The sequence below is a fragment of the Hyperoodon ampullatus genome (genome assembly GCF_949752795.1).
Source record: "Hyperoodon ampullatus genome assembly, chromosome: 6".
In the NCBI taxonomy this organism is placed as follows: Eukaryota; Metazoa; Chordata; class Mammalia; order Artiodactyla; family Ziphiidae; genus Hyperoodon; species Hyperoodon ampullatus.
The window spans coordinates 6,061,914-6,078,753 of NC_136919.1; the positions used below are offsets into that span (position 1 = coordinate 6,061,914).

Here is a 16,840-nt window from a genome sequence, read left to right on the forward strand (position 1 = left end):
CAGGACCCTGGGTGGCCGGGGCCTCCTCCAGCCGCTTCCCTGCAGGGTCAGCCTCGGAAGGCCTCAAACCCAAACCTCTGGTGCCCTCTTGTGGCCAAATGGAGCAGTGCACACAGCCTCTGGCAGCTATTCCCAGCTGCATGTGAGCTAGTCTAGTGGTGGTGGTGGGGTGTCTCTCCCTGGACCCCAAGAGCCTCCCAGGCCAGAGGCAGACCCACCACACACACATTCACTCCACTAGCCCTGAAAGCCACCCTTCCTCAGTCCTGATGGTACTTCTGGAGGGAACTTCTCCAGGCAGGAGCCCTTCCATAATCCTGACTTCCTGGCCTCAGCTTGAATACCTCCTGGAACAGGGAGCTCACTGTCCAGCTCATTTCATCACAGACAGGTGAGATGTCTCAGAGGTTCATTCTGCACTGATGTTTGTTCTCAAAGCCCCAGTACAGGTCTGATGATTGTGCGCTCAGGGCACTTCCCCCTCATTGAGGGTTTACGACGTGCCAGGTCTATGCTGAGCTCTTTATTGGAATGATCCTACTCACAGCTCCCAACTGCCCCATGAGTGGGTTCTATTTTATCCCCATTTTACAGATAAGGAAACTGAGACTCATGGGGTGAAGTCACACAGTGTGAAAGCAGGGGAGCCAGGATCTGAACCCAGCTGTACTGGCCCCAAAGTCCCAAGTCCTGAACCTCTGGGTTCCTCTGTACTCTCTCCTACCGCCTGAGTGGAAGGCGGTATGCAGGTCTCTGCCCAAACGGCCCGGTCCACCCTCTGCTCCGCCTATGATTCCCACCTCCTCGCTCAAAATGTGCTCACGACTAGGGTGTTCGTGAAAACTAGGGCCACGCTCACCAGTCTGCTTCTTTTACAGGAGCCCATGGTTTCAGTCCAGAACAATCCCCTACATACCATGGGGGTGGGGGAGGGCCACTGGCCACCCCTGTCCAACCTGGGGGTTTGAAGCCAAACCCCGCAGCATGGCCCCGGCCCAGCCGCTCCTCCCAAGGCTACAGCTCCCACTACACGTTCAGGACCCTCGTCTCCAGGCTTTTGCTCAGGCTGTTCCCTCCGCCTGGCACTCTCTTCCTGTGCCCATTCCTCCTCCCTCAGGGCCATGTTCTGCACGACAGCCTTCCCTCGGCCCCTGCCTGCTGCCCCCATGGCTCCCCCTCGGCTCCCCTGGCACTGACCCTACTGCCACCCTCTCCTGCATCCATTCTCTCCCTCGCTAGGACACAGGCCCCCTGAGGGCAGGAAAAAGGGCCCGCGCAGTTCAACACTGTTCCGGTGTCCAGCACGCACTCAGCCCTGTACAGACGCCAGTAAGAGCTGGCTGACCGAGCACCAAGCAAATGAGTGAGCTTCCAAAGACAGCACGACCACCTGGTGGGGCGACTGTTTGCAAGGCCACCCCCAAATCACACCTCCTCTGTCACAGTCTGAGCTGTGCGTGTCCCTACGTCACACTGAGCCAGGACCTGCTCCCCCGCCCCCGACTGCCTCGACCAGCCTTGCGGGGGGCGGGCCTGGGTCAGGTCAGGACATGCGTGCTGAGAGGTAGGCCCCCTGCCCCCCAACCTGGAGCAAGCTGTTGGTGGCGTGTCCGCTAACTGCGAGCTCCTGACTCCAGAGTAACACTGCCTACGGTCACCTACATCGTTAGGAATCTTGTTTCTTGAGCCCTGCCACCTGCGGGACAGGGGCTGAGGGCTTTCCTGCCTTCCACCCCCAGGGTCGTTCTTCAGTCTGCACTCCTGCACACAAGGGCCGGAAGTAGCGGGTGTGTTATCGGTTGAACTGTGTCTCCCACAAAAGATAAGTTGAAGCTCTAACCCTCCCAATACTTCAAAATGTGACCTTATTTGGAGATAGAGCCTTTACGGAAGTAATCAAGTTAAGATGAGGTCATTAGGGCAGGCCCTAATCCAGTATGACCCGGTGTCCTGATAAAAAGGAGAAATTTGGACACAGACCCAGACATGTGCAGAGGGCAGGCGATGTGAAGATGCCCCGAGGAGACGGCCACGTGAAGATGTAGGCCTGGAGTGATGCACCCACAAGCCAAGGACACCTGAGCTACCCAAAGCCAGGGGAGAGCCTGGAAGCGGCCCTTCCCTAGCACCTTCAGGGGGAGCATGGCAGCCAACACCTTGATTTTGGACTTCTGAAATCTCCAGAACCGTGAGAGGATCCGTTCCTGGTGTTTATGCCGCCCAGTCTGTGGTGCTGTTGCCCCGGGAAACTAAGGCAAGGCCTCATCCCCATTTTGCAAGTGAAGCAGCTGAGGCTCAGGAAGGGCAAGGGTCTCGCCCAAGGCCACAGAGCTGGGATTCAAGCCCTTTGCTACCTCGTGGTCTCTGACCCTGCCTACTGCATTAAACGGAGACGCCCACAGAGACCTTGGTCCCTGCGCCTCAGCAGCAAGTTTGCACAACGGGGTGACACTGCTCAAACCGCATGTGGAACAGGCACACGGGACTCACACACTCGGGGTACAGGGCAGAGCCGTCCCTAACTCGCTACTAAAACCACTCCTCTTATTCAGACTGGACGGGCCAGTCTGTCCTCTGCATGCCTGACCGTGCTGGGGGAGAACCTACAACTGCTTGAGGACCGTCCATTGCCTGGCTGCCTGTGTGCCCCTCGCAGGCTCCCTGCCTCCTTCTCCGTCCCCAGCCGTCCATCCTGGTCTCACCTTTCCTGTGGCGCCATGGGACACGTACTTGGCTCCCTCCTGCTGGGCGATCTCCACCTGTTTGCGGGCAATGCAGGGCCTGGCGAGGGAGGTACCCAGGAGGTAGCGGTCCTCGTACAGCGCGCTGGACTGGATGGCGGGCCACACGAACTCCTCCACAAACTCCCTGCTGACGTCTTCAATGAACACCTAGGGGGAGAGGAGCCCATGAGAGGAAGCCTCGGCAGGGACGGGACGCAGGCAGAAAGCAGGGTCCCAGAGGCCTCAAGGGGCCTGCATCTAAGGCAGACGCTGTTAATGGATCCCAGGGCAAGCTGTACCTCCACTTTTCCTTCTGCATCTGTAGTAGACATCATAAGTCAATCCAGCATACAGCGTAGTTACTCTCCCTCCTGCACTCATGGCAGACATTACTAATCAATCCTGATAGACCATCCTGGTGAAACTGGATGTGGTCCTTAAATCCCTCCCAACACAGCATTCTGGGCCTGAGATGAAACAAGATCTAAATCTAAGGTCTAAATCTAGATGTAATCCACAAAAGCCAGGGATTATTTTGTCCCACAGGTGACAACTGGCAATATCTGGAGACATTTTTGGTTGTCATAACTGATGGGTTGTGGGGGTCATTCTGGCCTCTAGTGGGTAAAGGCCAGTGATGCTGCTAAACATCCTACAATGCACAGGACAGCCAGCCACATGTCAATAGTGTCGAGGTTGAGAAATTCTAATCTAGAGGAATTATTCTAGAAATGTAAACCCCCTAGAGTTCCCCAGACCCTTTTAGGGAGACTGAAAACACTTTTTATGATACTCAGTTGATATTTGCCTTCTTCACGCTGTTGACATTCACATTGAATATGCAAAAGTGATGATGGGGGACGAGGCTGGCACCTTAGCACAAATCAGGGCAGAGGCACCACACTCCGCAGACATGGTGTTCCTCACACCTTGCTCTCACAGTGCAGATTTCTCTTAAGAGTGGTCTTGGGCTTCCCTGGTGGCGCAGTGGTTGAGAATCTGCCTGCCAATGCAGGGGACGTGGGTTCGAGCCCTGGCCTGGGAAGATCCCACATGCCGTGGAGCAACTAGGCCCGTGAGCCACAATTACTGAGCCTGCACGTCTGGAGCCTGTGCTCTGCAACAAGAGAGGCCGCGACAGTGAGAGGCCCATGCACCGCGATGAAGAGTGGCCCCCGCTTGCCACAAGTAGAGAAAGCCCTCGCACAGAAACGGAGACCCAACACAGCCATAAATAAATAAATAAAATTAAAAAAAAAAAAAGAGTGGTCTTGAAAATGCAGTAAAAAATGATTAGCTTTTGTTATATCTCGACTCGAGTACAAAATGTGAAATATACACGAAGCATATCTGCTGCATTCACAAGTGAGTTATTAGCTCAACTAGCCCCTTTTCTCATAGAACATCGTTCTTGAACAAAGGACCGACAGACAAAACAGGGTCAATGCAGACTTGGGTTTTCAGCCAACATTTTCATAAGAATGAAGTGACCCTATCACTTTAAGGAAAACTGAGAATTTGTTGCCAAGCTTTCCAGTAAAAGTTAGAATTATGGAAAACTTGTATCTGACACCATGAACTTGACAGCTTCCTAATACTTCTTATAAATTTATTTATTTTTATTTTTGCCGTGTTGAGTCTTCGTTTCCATGCGAGGGCTTTCTCTAGTTGCGGCAAGCGGGGGCCACTCTTCATGGCGGTGCGCGGGCCTCTCACTGTCGCGGCCTCTCTTGTTGCGGAGCACAGGCTCCAGACGCGCAGGCTCAGTAGTTGGGGCTCACGGGCCCCGTTGCTCCGCGGCATGTGGGATCTTCCCAGACCAGGCCTTGAACCCGTGTCCCCTGCATTGGCAGGCAGATTCTCAATCACTGCGCCACCAGGGAAGCCCCCCTAATACTTCTGATGTGAGTTTTATTGCGTTTTATTGTGCTTTGCAGATATTGCGTTTCTTTTGTACTGTTAGCCTATGTGAGCAGGGACCACGCTGGCCACGTTCACCTTATGGGCCTGCTCACCACATGATTAGATGCTCAGTCAATGCACTGATTCTGTTGAATGGATGGAAGGATGGGTGGATGGACAGAGAGCTAGGAGGGATGGACAGGTAGATGGATGAGGGATGGTTGAGTGAGTGGATGTGTGAATGGACAGCGAGATAAAAGAGGGATGGGCAGGTGGATGGATGGATGAGGAAAAGACAGACGGATGGGGAGGTGGGCTGGGGAGGTGACTGGGTAGAAGAGTGGCTGGGGGAGACCAGAAGATGATGCCCTTTGCACACCAAAAGCAGAAGGAATTGACCTTATACTCCTGGAAGCAAGAGGACCAGGTGGAAGGCGTGGAAGAGACAAGGAGCTTTGGGACAGGACCCCCCACAGCTGCCTCCACCAGGTCAAATCCCATTTCCCACCCCAAACCCTGCCTCCCGCTTGGTACCTTTTTAGCCCCAAGCTTCAGCGCCTTCTTCCTCGCTTCCTCAAAGTCTTCCTTCTGGCCCACGTTGGCCTGAGGAGCAGAAGCAGAGAGGACCCATTAACCCAGGGGCAGAAAGAAGAGCTGAGAAGAATGTCCCCCCCGGCCCCTCCCCTACCCTGGGGTGAGCCCTGGGCAACTGTGTTTCACACACAACAGCCCTCAGACGGTGGTGGTTTCGACTGGATCGCTGAGGTCAAAGTAGGAAGGAGAAAGGGCGCGAACCAGGGTCTGGAGAAGCTGTAACACTCTCCAGAGCTAATACTTGGTTGAAGGACGGGCCGAGCCCGGCCCTGTGCACCCAGGCTGCTAGGTTGCAACATTTGCTGTCACTGCCTTGAAGGTCTAAGGCTTCCCCTGAACCCGTCTAACTCTTCCCCCAATTCCCCCAAAGTCAGTACAAAGGTTGGATAGTCAGCAGCTGCCCGACTCTCAGCTCACTTCCCCAGCCAAGTGCAGCAACTTGACTGTCCCAGGGCTCCTGAGCCGGCTCGAGGCTGAGGCCTGGGCTATGAGCACCCAGCTGTCCCCCTGCTGGAGCCCAGCCTCCGGTTCCGACAGCCCCACGTAGACACGGGCATGTTTTTCTGCTGGCTGCACTCTGGCTTCCTGCCTAGACGTTGGCCCTGGCTTCTGCTCAACAGACTCTGGAATCTTCCCAGAGTCCAGCTGCAGGTGCTTTTCTGAGGTCACTCAGCTTTTAAATCTGCCTGGGGGGAGCCCGGGATCTGGATGGCCCACCGCTGCTGCTGCTGACAGGGTGCACACACGCCAGGCTCTCTGCACCCGCTCAAAGCCCTGGCTCTCTCTCAGCAGGCAACTGTGAGCCAGGCACTTCCCCTCCCCAACCCGAGGGACCCGGGGTCGGCACTGTTACGGATGGTAGGTTGACTTCAACTGCAAGCAAACGGTTCTTGACAATAGCTGAACTTTTCCTGCCCAGAGCGCCATCCTCACTTCCTCTGCAAAGAGAACCTTCTCTCCTGGGACCCCTTTCCACAGGGATGGGTGAGAGCACATCACGTCACCTGCTCACCGTAGGGACGAGCCCTCTGAGACACAGCCATACTGACAAGTGCATGGTGGGCAGGGACTCAGGCCAGTCAATGAGAGTCCCCCCTGGCCCTTCTGTCAGAGCCTCTGCAGGAAGCTCTCCTTTCTCTGGGAAAACTTGGGTATGATGATGTGAGCCTTGCCTGCCCCGTGGAGAGGCCAAAAATGAAGCCAAGCAGAGATGGAGGCAGATCTGGATAAGCACCTGGATCCAGCCTTGCCTGAAGCCATTATACCCCTGGCCTTCTCAGTTATATGAAGAACTGTATTATTTTGGTTTTCTTTTTTGTTTATTTTTGGTTTTGTTTGGCTTAAGCTGGGTTTCTAGAATTTGCACAGTCATATGGAAGAAGATTCAGAGGTTATGTCCAGGTTTATCAGAAGTTGAGCTGGTTTAATTAGGGATGTCTGCTATGGACCCTGGATGGGGGATGGCATCATACATAACCTATGGCCCGTGACCTATTTGCTATCTCAGAATTAGGTGATCTCCAAGGGCTCGTCTAGTTTAGCCAGTGTAGGATCCTACACTCTTTGCTGAATTATTGAAGGCTTTGGGATAGGGGAAGGTTGTATGCCTTCTCGTGGCCTTCAGTAGATTCAAGCCCTTGGTCCCTCTCCAGGAAGGCTGGCCCAGCAGCTCTGCCACGCTCACTCCTGCGCCCCCTGTCCAGTTACTCGCATGGAGACTCGGCCTCCTCCGTGATCTGGGGGGCATCTCAGACCTGGGGGACTTCCAAGGTGTTCACTCGACAGATGAAGAGAAGGAGGCAGTAAATGAGAAGCATTTTCCTACAGTTCCAGACAGGCTTAGAGACGGGGAGCTGGGCTTGGATGAGCGACAGTGGGCAGGTGGGCGGGCTGGATGGACAGCAGGGCCGACAGGAGAAAGACACACATGCCAGGCGCCCCCTCACCAGGTAGGCAATGACGTCATAGCCTTGCTCCTTCAGCCACACGAGGATGCAGGAGGTGTCCAGGCCCCCGCTGTAGGCCAGAACCACGGAGCCTTTGCCGGACATCTCGTCTGGAGGGAGGAGATGAGGAAGAATGTGAGTGACCCAGATCCAGCCCTGCCCCCTCCCCGTCCGCCAGCCCCTCCCGACAGCTCCCTTCTGGCCTGTCCCCCAGCCCCGACCTCGGCCTTGGGCAGTCTTATTCCCTGGACAGGCCGCCACCGCGAGGTGTGGAACAGGATGTTCGTCTGACATCAGGACCAGCGGAGGCGCTGTTCCTTCCTGCAGCCTCACGCCTTGCACCCCCCGACACCCTCTCAGGGGACCCACACACACCACGCTAGGGCCTGGCAGGTGGAGGCATGTCTTGGAGCCAGTTCCCCACCAGCTAGAGAAGACGACAGGGTCAAGGTCAAGACGCGAAGCGGGCACCGCATCAGGAGACTTGGGAGAGGCCGTGGCCCTGAGGCTCGGGCAGCCCACACATCTCCAGTCAGAAGTGCTCCTTGCTAGGCTGGGCCAGTGCGAGTGAGGCATGGCCCTGGGGGACTCGTACAGATCACCCTGCACCCCGAATATGACCGCATGAGGTAGGAGCTGTCACGCATGTCGGGGCAGCAGAGACTGGGGCTCAGAGAGGTCAGTGGCCAGCTCGAGGTCACAGAGCACGTGCCTGTGTCTGGCTCCAGAACCTGGGTTCCTCCCAGCATGCAGGGCTGCCTCCCAGCTCTACAGGGAATAGGATCCCCCCCTGGACCTCTCCCACCGGGGCCCCAGTGAACCTTCACACAATGGGACTTTAGGCTCTTTTTAAAAGCAAGTACCTCTGAGAGGGGAAACACAAGAGACCCCAAACACCTCAGTGAACTCAGCTCCAAAATGATCAGCTGGGAGGAGCTCAGAGACCGACTTCCCCATGTGCAGAGGGGAAAACTGAGGCCCAGAGGAGGAAGGTAACCAGGATGTACAGATGGTGGATCTGTCCTTCTGCAGCAGGACAGATGTGTCCCACGCTATCCCTCCCTCTCTTCAGCTACACTGAAGCTTCCAGAAGGCACCAGGGCCTCCTCACTCCTTGCCTTTGCAACCACTGTTCCTTCTACCCAGAAGGCTCTCCTTGAACCCTAGGGCTGCATCAGGCCCCCACTCTCCACACGGCCCTGAGAGTAGATGCTGTTATGTGCCCACTTTGCTGAAGAGGAGACCGAGGGTCAGAGAGGCTTGAGGTCCTACGGTCAGCAGGTGGCAGGGCCAGATTTGGATCCAGTCCATCTGTCTCCAGCCTCCATGGACATGGCCCCAGCATTCTGCATTTCCTGGGTGTGTGCTTGTGTCTGGTGGGAGCATTTGCACTGGAGACTGACCAGAGTCAGGGTCCTTAATAGAATCTATTGGGAAAGGCTGTAGACATCACTGCACAGATGCATGTGGGCCTCATCTGGAAGGGCCTCTCCCCAAGGATGCAGGCTCCTGTATACTGAAGACTTCTTGTGTGCCTGGAGGTTTAGAGGCAAAGTGGTCACCCAGCCCTTTGCAGTAGAACCCAGCCCAGCCGAGGGACAAGAACACATCCTATGTGCTGTCCCCGGCATCTCACCAGGCCACCTGCCAGCCAGTCCCAGGGCTCACATGTCTTTACTGCCCTTTGGACTTGGAAGGGGAAAGACTTCATGGAACAGTGAGGTTGGGGGCAGCTCTGATGGATGGATGTCCACAATTCCCCTTCGGTGGGCATTCAGCCACCTGCCAGGCTGTCCCAGGCCAGCTGGGGCCAGCAGACATGCCCATGGCAACCACAGCCAGGCAGCAGGCCATCCAGGATGGAGGGGAGGAGGTGGGAGGGAGGCAGGAAGGACTCAAGGTAGGAAGTGCCTGGGGCTGGAGGTGTGGGTTGCGGGCTTCCAGAATCTGTCTTGATGGCTCAGCGAACCACCCTGCAAATGCAGGCAGCTGGCTGACACCAGAAGCCATGAACCCAGCCTACCCAGCCCCTGGACTCCCCTTTGGGCAGCCTCGCTGAGTGGGGAGACTCAGGGGCCCCAGAGCCCCGTCCAGCGCCCTGCTGCAGTGTGCGTGCTCCCAGCCGTGTGTCCGTGTGCGAAGGGCCTGGTGGTGTGGTCGGGTGGGGAGTGTAATGTTGCATATTTGTGAAGCTCTATTGAGATATAATTGACATGCAATAAACTGCATATATCTAAAGCATACAGTTTAGTAAGTTTGGGCATGTATCTACAGCCAGGAAATCATCACCACAATCAAGATAATGAAGGTATCCATTATAAGCTGAGTCCTCCACTTGTGTTATCCCAGTTTAGAGACAGGGAAACTGAGGCTCAGGTTAAGGAACTTGCTCAAGGCCTTGCTTGGCTGGTGAGTGGTAGAGTCAGGATTCAAACCCAGATCAGCTAGACTCATAAGTACAAGGCTTCCCCTCTCTGGGAGGCGCAAGGAAGGGGAACCCTGGGACAAGGTGTGGTCTGGGAAGCCACAGGTGGCTCAGACACCCTGGAGTGACAGGGAGAGGTGATGTGGGCCCAAGAGTCACCCCTGCTGTGCCACCTCCCAAAGGCCCTGGAGCCAGAGGATGGGCACCGGAGTGGGGGAGGGGCAGCTCCATGGAAACAGACCTCCTGGGCCTGCCCTGTTCTGCCTCAGTGATCCCCCTGTGCCTGATGCATGGCCCATCACAGCACAGTCACAATGTATTCTAACTGCCCCCACTGCCCACTGTGAGCTCTGTGGGGACAGGGACCATCTCTCAGCGCCTGGCACATGGCAGGCACTCAGAGAAAGGCTGCCGATTCTGCGGCCTGGGGGTCAGTTCCTCACCTATAAAAAGAGAGGGTTACAGTCCCCTCCAAGTCTGGAATTCCATGCACGTTCTCATCCGGAAACTTGTGAGCCCCTCCTGCCTGCCAGGCCACGTGCATGCACGGCTACAGAGGGCCTCAGCCTCTGGGTCTGAGACACGTGATGGAATGGGTGCACCCAGGAGTGTGTGCCTGAGTGCAGAGGTGTGTGTGTGTGTGTGTGTGCGTGTGCATATGTGTGCCTGCATTTCTTGGGGAGAATGTACCTGAGACAGCATGCATGCACCTGTGTCTGCACACACACACCCACGTGTGTGTGTGTGTGTGGCGTTTGAGTCTGCGTGTGCACGTCCAGAGATTAGCTGGGCAGGTGGGCTGAGACAATGATATAATCTGACACTGGCATTGCTCCGCCGTTCCTGGCGAAGCTCCCTCCTCCCTCAGCCAGTGAGGTCCCTGCCAGTGAGATCCCGGCAGACTACGTGGGGCAGAAACTGAAGGAAGCTGAGGCCTCAATTTGGGGGAGGGAGAGTGGAAGAGACTACGGGCAGAGCACCGTGGCTGGGTCCTCCAGACCTGGGTTCAAGCAGCTTAAGCTGCTCACCTGCAAACGGGAGCAAGAACAGCCCATCCCTCCACAGTGTGACCGTGGATTCCGTGAGATTCCAGGAGGAGCCCAGAGCTGGGTACCACACCTGTGCCCACCAAACTCTCCTTACCACTGGGTCCTGGCTGACGTTGGGCAAGCCCCTCACTCTCTAGGCGTCAATATCGCCGCCTGCACAACAACCTGAAGGCCTGAAAGCCCTTCTGGTTCTGACACCCCAGGACACCGGGCTTCCTGCCTGAGGACTCAGCCTCCCCCAGCCCAGGGGGGCTGGACTCCTGGGGCTCTGGGGCTCCTGAGTCTCGGCCTCCCCCAGCCCCAGCCTTGCCGCCACCCCACCCTCCATGAAGGGCGCAGGGCAGCTGCCCCAGCTCCCAGGCACATGACCACTGCACATGACCACTGGGGGCATGACCACATGCCCCCAGCTCCCAGGGCCAGCCCAGACATCCTGCTCCAGAAGAGGGACACCTAGGAAGGGAAGAAGAGGGCCTCATGCCAAGATGCCTGCCAGCCTGGCCTTAGTTGGCAAGGCAGCGGGCATTCTCCAGTGCCCCCGCCAGACCCATCCTGCCAGCTCCCAGTGAATGTGCCAGGCCAGCCTGGGCAGTTGCTCAGCACTAAGAAAATTCATGTGGCTCTAAAATGTCAAAGCTAGGAGGATGACAAGAGCAGTTACTTTGTGTAGTGCCACATGTGCATCATTTCAAGGCGGGGACTATTATTACCACCTATTTACAGATGATGAACCCGAGGCTCAGAAAAGTTAGTGACTTGCCCAGGTCTCAAGCTAGTGGACGGCAGTGCTGGGATAGAAACCCAGGCTGACTGCAGACCACCTGGTCTTTACTGCTCTCTGCCCTACACTCTCTGGTCTCTAGGAGACCACAGACTGTCTCCCCCTCCCGTTACTTGTCTGCCAGACAAAATCCTCAACCATCACCGGTCAGTATTCTATTTCTCTGTGCTGCAGCAACACGAATGCTCCCCTGGAAACCCCTCCCCTTCCATTCTAACTCAGTCGAGCTGAGTTCATTATAGTTTCTAAAAAGCCTAGCTCCGCCAAGGCCACAGAATTCTCCCTGACTTAGGGGTTTGCTCATTTTAAGACCGCAACTCTTATCCTTTTGCTGCGCTCATTCGTGTCTGATAGAGCTAGGGGGCAATTCCACACTTTGACCAGGAGGTCAAAGTGTCAGGATTCAGCCTGAACATTTATTTGCCTGACACACTCAGCTCATTTCATCTGCATACTTGGTGAGACACAGAGGAAGGATTTCTGTGTCTGATGAGAAAGCTGAGGGCAGTAGGGGTGCTCTAGGCTACATCCTGAGCTGGCTCTCAGCTGCAAGCTCCAGGGGCCTGAGATTCAAATCAGGAATGCCAGGCTCTCTTCGGGACACCACCACTCCAGCAAACTTCCTCTGCCCATGGTACGGGGGGTCCTTTGGGAGTGCCTTGGCTTAGGAAGATTGGGTCTCCAGTTTCGACGAAAATGTCCTGAGGTAGGAGGTAGGAAGACTAAACGGACCTCACCAGGCCCCAGTGACAGGCACTTAAACCCTTTCCAGAGCATTCGGTTATGGAAGAAAGCATGAGTTCATTCATTTGTTTACTATATTGAAATGCCTATCGGTGCCTGGCCTATCCCAAGTCTGGGGAGGGCGTCTGCCCCACAGGAAGGAGCCAAGGCCTGGTAGATCAACTTTGCCCAAAGTGTTTCAGCAGAAATCAGAGCCTTAGACCTTGAATTCCAGAGGTTATCTCTCTCGGCATGGATGCAAGGCGCTCGCGCTCGATTCAGAGGCTGTGCGCTCAGCTTTCGGATGAAGGCATCTGGCTGTCTTGGCTTGCCTCCCAGGACCCACAGGACGAAGATGAGATGGGGCATGGGAAAGTGCTTGCCCAGCAGGTGAGTCTGGGCCTGGCCCCCCGCTAGTCAGGCTCCTGGGGCCCTGGGCCAGGGAAACGGTTACCATCAGAGCCAACTGACCACACATGCCCAGGGGAGGCAGGCAGCTGACGGGGGCACCTGTGGGTACTCAGGGGGGCTCAGACTGTGCTGACTGGGGGCCTCCCTCCACCCTATCCTGTGCCTGGCCTGGGATCTAGGCGCTCAGCCGGAAGCATTCACCACTCATTCATGAGCACTTGGCAGAGCCAGAATTACTTCTCAGCATAACGCACAGGTGGCTCCACCACAGGTGGCTCCACCGGGACAGGACCCCCTGCCCTGGCTCTGAGACGGGGATGGGCAGGGAGAGGGAGTGTAGAATGGAGACTCCTCCAGTTCCGATCCAGTTCCCGTGCCCTTTGTGGCTGTTTCTGCCTCTACTGTCTCCCTCCCCTACCAGAACCTAAGACAGGAGGGCAAGGACCCTGTCTCCTGTTCTGAACACCCAGCCTGGTAGCACCCGGTGAGTCGCTCCCCAGACACAGGGAGTGAACGGACCCAGACACCCTTCTCAACAGTATACATCCCCTTACTGTTTTCTGAGCCCTGAGCCTGTGCCAGCCATGACGAATGGAGAAACTGAGGCTTAGGACTCTGGGAGGCTGACCCGAAGGCTCACCCAGTTGTGGAGTTGTGCCTGCCTTCCGGGCTGGGGTCTGCGGGCCTCCAGAACCTGCCCTCTTCTGTCACCAGCCTGGGTGTGGAGGGGAGGGATCAAAGCCCAGGACCGATTTGATCCATCCCTGGGGAAAGGACAGGTTTGCTCCTACCCGGGATGTGCAGCCAGACCGCGCCGCTCTCGGGAGGAGACGCCCCACTTTGCAGAGAGGAGCACTGAGGCAGCCAGGTCACGGGAAGAGCCCTGGCGGGATGGGAGAGGAGCTTCCTGCATTTCACAGAGACCCTCCTTCCCTGGAGGGCGAGGCCGCCTCAGGGGCCAAAGGCAACAGGCATCAGGACGGCTGACATTTCCTGACGAGCGGCCCCTCCCACAGACCAGTGCCAGCCGGAAACCGGGCACCGCGGCCAGGCGAGGCCCCCGCCTCACCGGCCAGAGAACGCAGAGCCCTTTCAGAAGGCAGAGCCGCGCGACGGACGCCCCCTGCAGGGGAGGGAGCCCAGCCACACCCAAGGCACGGGGTGGGCCACCCGGAGCCCGGAGCGACCCGCCCGGGGGAAACTGAGGCTGGGGCTGTGGGAGGGGCCGAGATGCCCAAGCCCCGGGGGCGCGCGAGGCGCAGCGGTGAGGCTGGACCTCTGGTTGCGGGCAGAGGAAAAGAGGCGGAGACAGAGACCAGGGCCAGAGAGGGGCCGAGAGAATCGGGAATCCTCACACCCCCCGGGTTCCCAAGGTCTCCAGTTGTGGGGCTCGCGGCATAAGGGAAATCGGATCGGAGAAGGAAAATCCAGAAAGGACCTCGGCCCGCAAAGGCGACAAGTAACCCAACCTGCGCCTCAGATCCCCGGACTCGCGCCCCGGCCCCCTCTCCGCGGCCCAAGGGAGCCAGGAATCCGGCCGCCAAGCGTTTGAGCAACAGGAGTCCGGCCATCGGCCCCCTGCCCGCCTGTCCAGGTCCGAGCCCGGGGCGCGCGGCCCCCTCCGTTTCCTCGGCTCGTTCTCGGTGGGGTCCGGGCAGAGGGCGACCTAGGCTGGGGAGTGGGAAGGGGACTCCTTACCGGGAGGCAGGCGGCGGCGGCAGGCGGCGGAGCAGCGCTGGTTGCGGCGCGCATCCCGGGTTATAAGCACGGGGCAGAGGGCAGGGCCGGGGCCCGGGGACAAGTCCGAGGAAGAGAGCAACAGACCCCGCCCCCGGGCCCGGCCCCCTCGCCGAGCGGCTCAGCGCTCGCGGCCGCCGGCGGGAGGTCGGGGCCGGGTCTTTCCCTCCCTCCTCGCTCCTCCCCTTTCCCTCCTTCCCTCCTGCCCACCCAGCTGCCGACACACCCTCCCGGCCGGTCCCCCGCCCTGGCTGCAGGGTCTGGCGGCCCCGGCCCGCGGGCTGGCGGCTCCCCTGGGCGCGGTAGTGGCTGGAATCCTCGCGACTGACAGGGTGACAGGCCCTCCTGCCAGACTTGCCGCCTCGCCCGTGGGGAACGCTCAAGCGCTTCGCCGTGGGAGTGGAATAAAAGCCCCTTAGGCTTGTGAGTTTCATGCCCATTTTTGTCTTGTTGTGGCCTTTCTACAGACCTCAAAGCCCCTCCCTTCCCCCCTCTCTAGTCCCCGTGAGCCGGAGCCCATTGTATGGGTGAGAAAACTGAGGTGGAGGTGGCCCTAGAAGGTCGGGGTTTCATCCCTCAGTCCAGGGCTGGTTCCTGGCTGTCTCCCCAGAGCCTGGCACCTGACCAAACTCCCAAGGGCACCCAGTAAATAGTGAATAGAAGACTGGCCCACTGCTAACCCATTGAACAGCAGGGAAAATTGAGGTTCACAAAATAAACGGGGAGTTGTGTCCTGTCTGGCCTCCAGAAGGTTCTGTGTCAGAAGTTTTCCAGCCTGGTTTATAGGCCCCAAAGCACCAATCACTGCAACCACAACCCAGTAAAACAGCTGGTCCCACAACCTGTCCAAGGCAACGCCTCAGTTAGGACTCACTCCCAGAGGGCAGGTTCCCAAATCCTCCCGGCCCCGAACCTGCCCTGGAGGTGGGAGCCCTGAGGCAGCCCTGCCAGGTTAGCCATCCAGCCATCATGGAAAAGACGTAGGGGTGTAGGTCACGGTAAGGAGGCAGCCCTGTCCCATGCCCCTTCCTACAACCAAGAAGCAGCCAGAGAAAGCGAGCCTCTGCAGAGAGGGGTGAAGGCTGCTGGTCTAGTCACTCTTATTCCTTCTGCCGCCCGGTCCCCTGTCCCACTGCCCCACACTCCCGTCCAGTCCCTCAAGCACCTCGGCCAGATGAGTAGCTGTGAGTCCTTCAGGAGGGAGAAAACATCAAACCAACTTAAAAGCAAAGCCGCAGCTTCCTGTGAGCCCCCCAACCTCTGGCACCCAAGCCCCAGAAGTGGCCGTGATGGCAAGGGGGCCCCTGTGAGCCCAGTGGGGCTGGGTGACTGTGGTGACTGGAGTCACCTTCCCGCAGGAGGGTGGGATGGTGGCTGAAACCCCTTAGTCCACTCACTGGGCCACCTCGGGGCCTCACAGAGCCGCCCCTGGCCTTCCACACTAGCAGCAGGCGAGTGAGGGGCAGCCACAGAACAACACTCCCTCAAGGGTCCCTGACCAGGGATCGAACCCATGCCCCCTGCAGTGGAAGCCCGGAGCCCTAACCACTAGACCACCAGGAATCCCCTCTGCCCTGTTTTTAAGTCTCCATGCCCTGGAGTCTCCTCGTTTCTTCCTCTAAGATGTCACTGCCCTTCGAGAAAGTTGGGGAAGGCATGGATGGAGAGGGGCCACCTCCTTGGACTTATTGCAGAGGAAGTGGAGAGGGAACCTGGGGCAGGCAGACCTAACGTTCTCCAAAGCTCCCCAAAGTCATGGTGGCCCCAGAGAGAATCCCTGTTACCCAGACCTTAGGAAGAGAGTGGGGTGAGGGCTGAGCCCCTCCAGTCTAGGATGGTATGGGTGGGGGGCATGGGGTGGAAGAAGAGGTAAGGTCAGCATTCCCTAGGATGTCTGGTTAGATCTGGGCCATAACCACAACCCTCACGGTTATCACTAAACACTCTCTTATGCTTACGTTCATTTGATTTTCACGGCTACCCTGTATGAAGTCGCTAGTATTGTCATCCCCATTTTACAGACTGGAACCTGCAGCTCGGAGAGAGGGTGTATCTTCCCCAAGGCCATACAGCATGTAAGTGGCAGAGCAGGACTAGAACCCAGGGTCTGGAGCTCTAGCCCAAACCCTCTACTCTAGCTCAGGCTTCAATTGAATTGGTGGAGGAGCGAGAGCCTCAGTCCCAGGGCCACAGGCTGTGGGGACCTTTACTCCCTGCTGCAGAAATGGCTCCAGCCCAGAAAACTGTCCCTTCCTGTTGCATAGGCACTGGTTACATGAAGGGCAGTGAGGTCACAGCTCTCCTGAGAGGAAAGCAGGCCTAACTGCCAGCAGGGGCCCTGCCCACTGGGCACCAGGGTGGATAGTTGCCCAGGGGCACAGATCAAGGTGAGAAGAGACTGAACTTGGATGGTTCATTTTCTTCCCATATCGGTTCCCCATTGTTCTAGCAACATTAGTTGGAGACTTTTCTCTCCCCGTTGAACTGTGTTGGCACCTTTGTTGAAAATTAATTGACCATGTAAGTGTTGATCGATTTCTGGATTCCCT

General features: G+C 57.3%; 1 protein-coding gene across 1 annotated transcript in view; it reads right to left on the reverse strand.

The window, feature by feature from the left end:
- The window catches only part of ASS1 (argininosuccinate synthase 1), a gene marked incomplete at its 5' end in the record, with an annotated part of 44,412 nt that extends 37,142 nt beyond the window's left edge, over positions 1 to 7,270 (reverse strand). Inside the window, 3 exons of the mRNA XM_079706623.1 lie at positions 2,703 to 2,891; positions 5,160 to 5,228; positions 7,166 to 7,270. Coding sequence (XP_079562749.1) covers positions 2,703 to 2,891; positions 5,160 to 5,228; positions 7,166 to 7,270 — 363 coding nt within the window. The remainder of the gene's footprint in view (positions 1 to 2,702; positions 2,892 to 5,159; positions 5,229 to 7,165) is intronic.
- Positions 7,271 to 16,840: the final 9,570 nt, after the last annotated feature.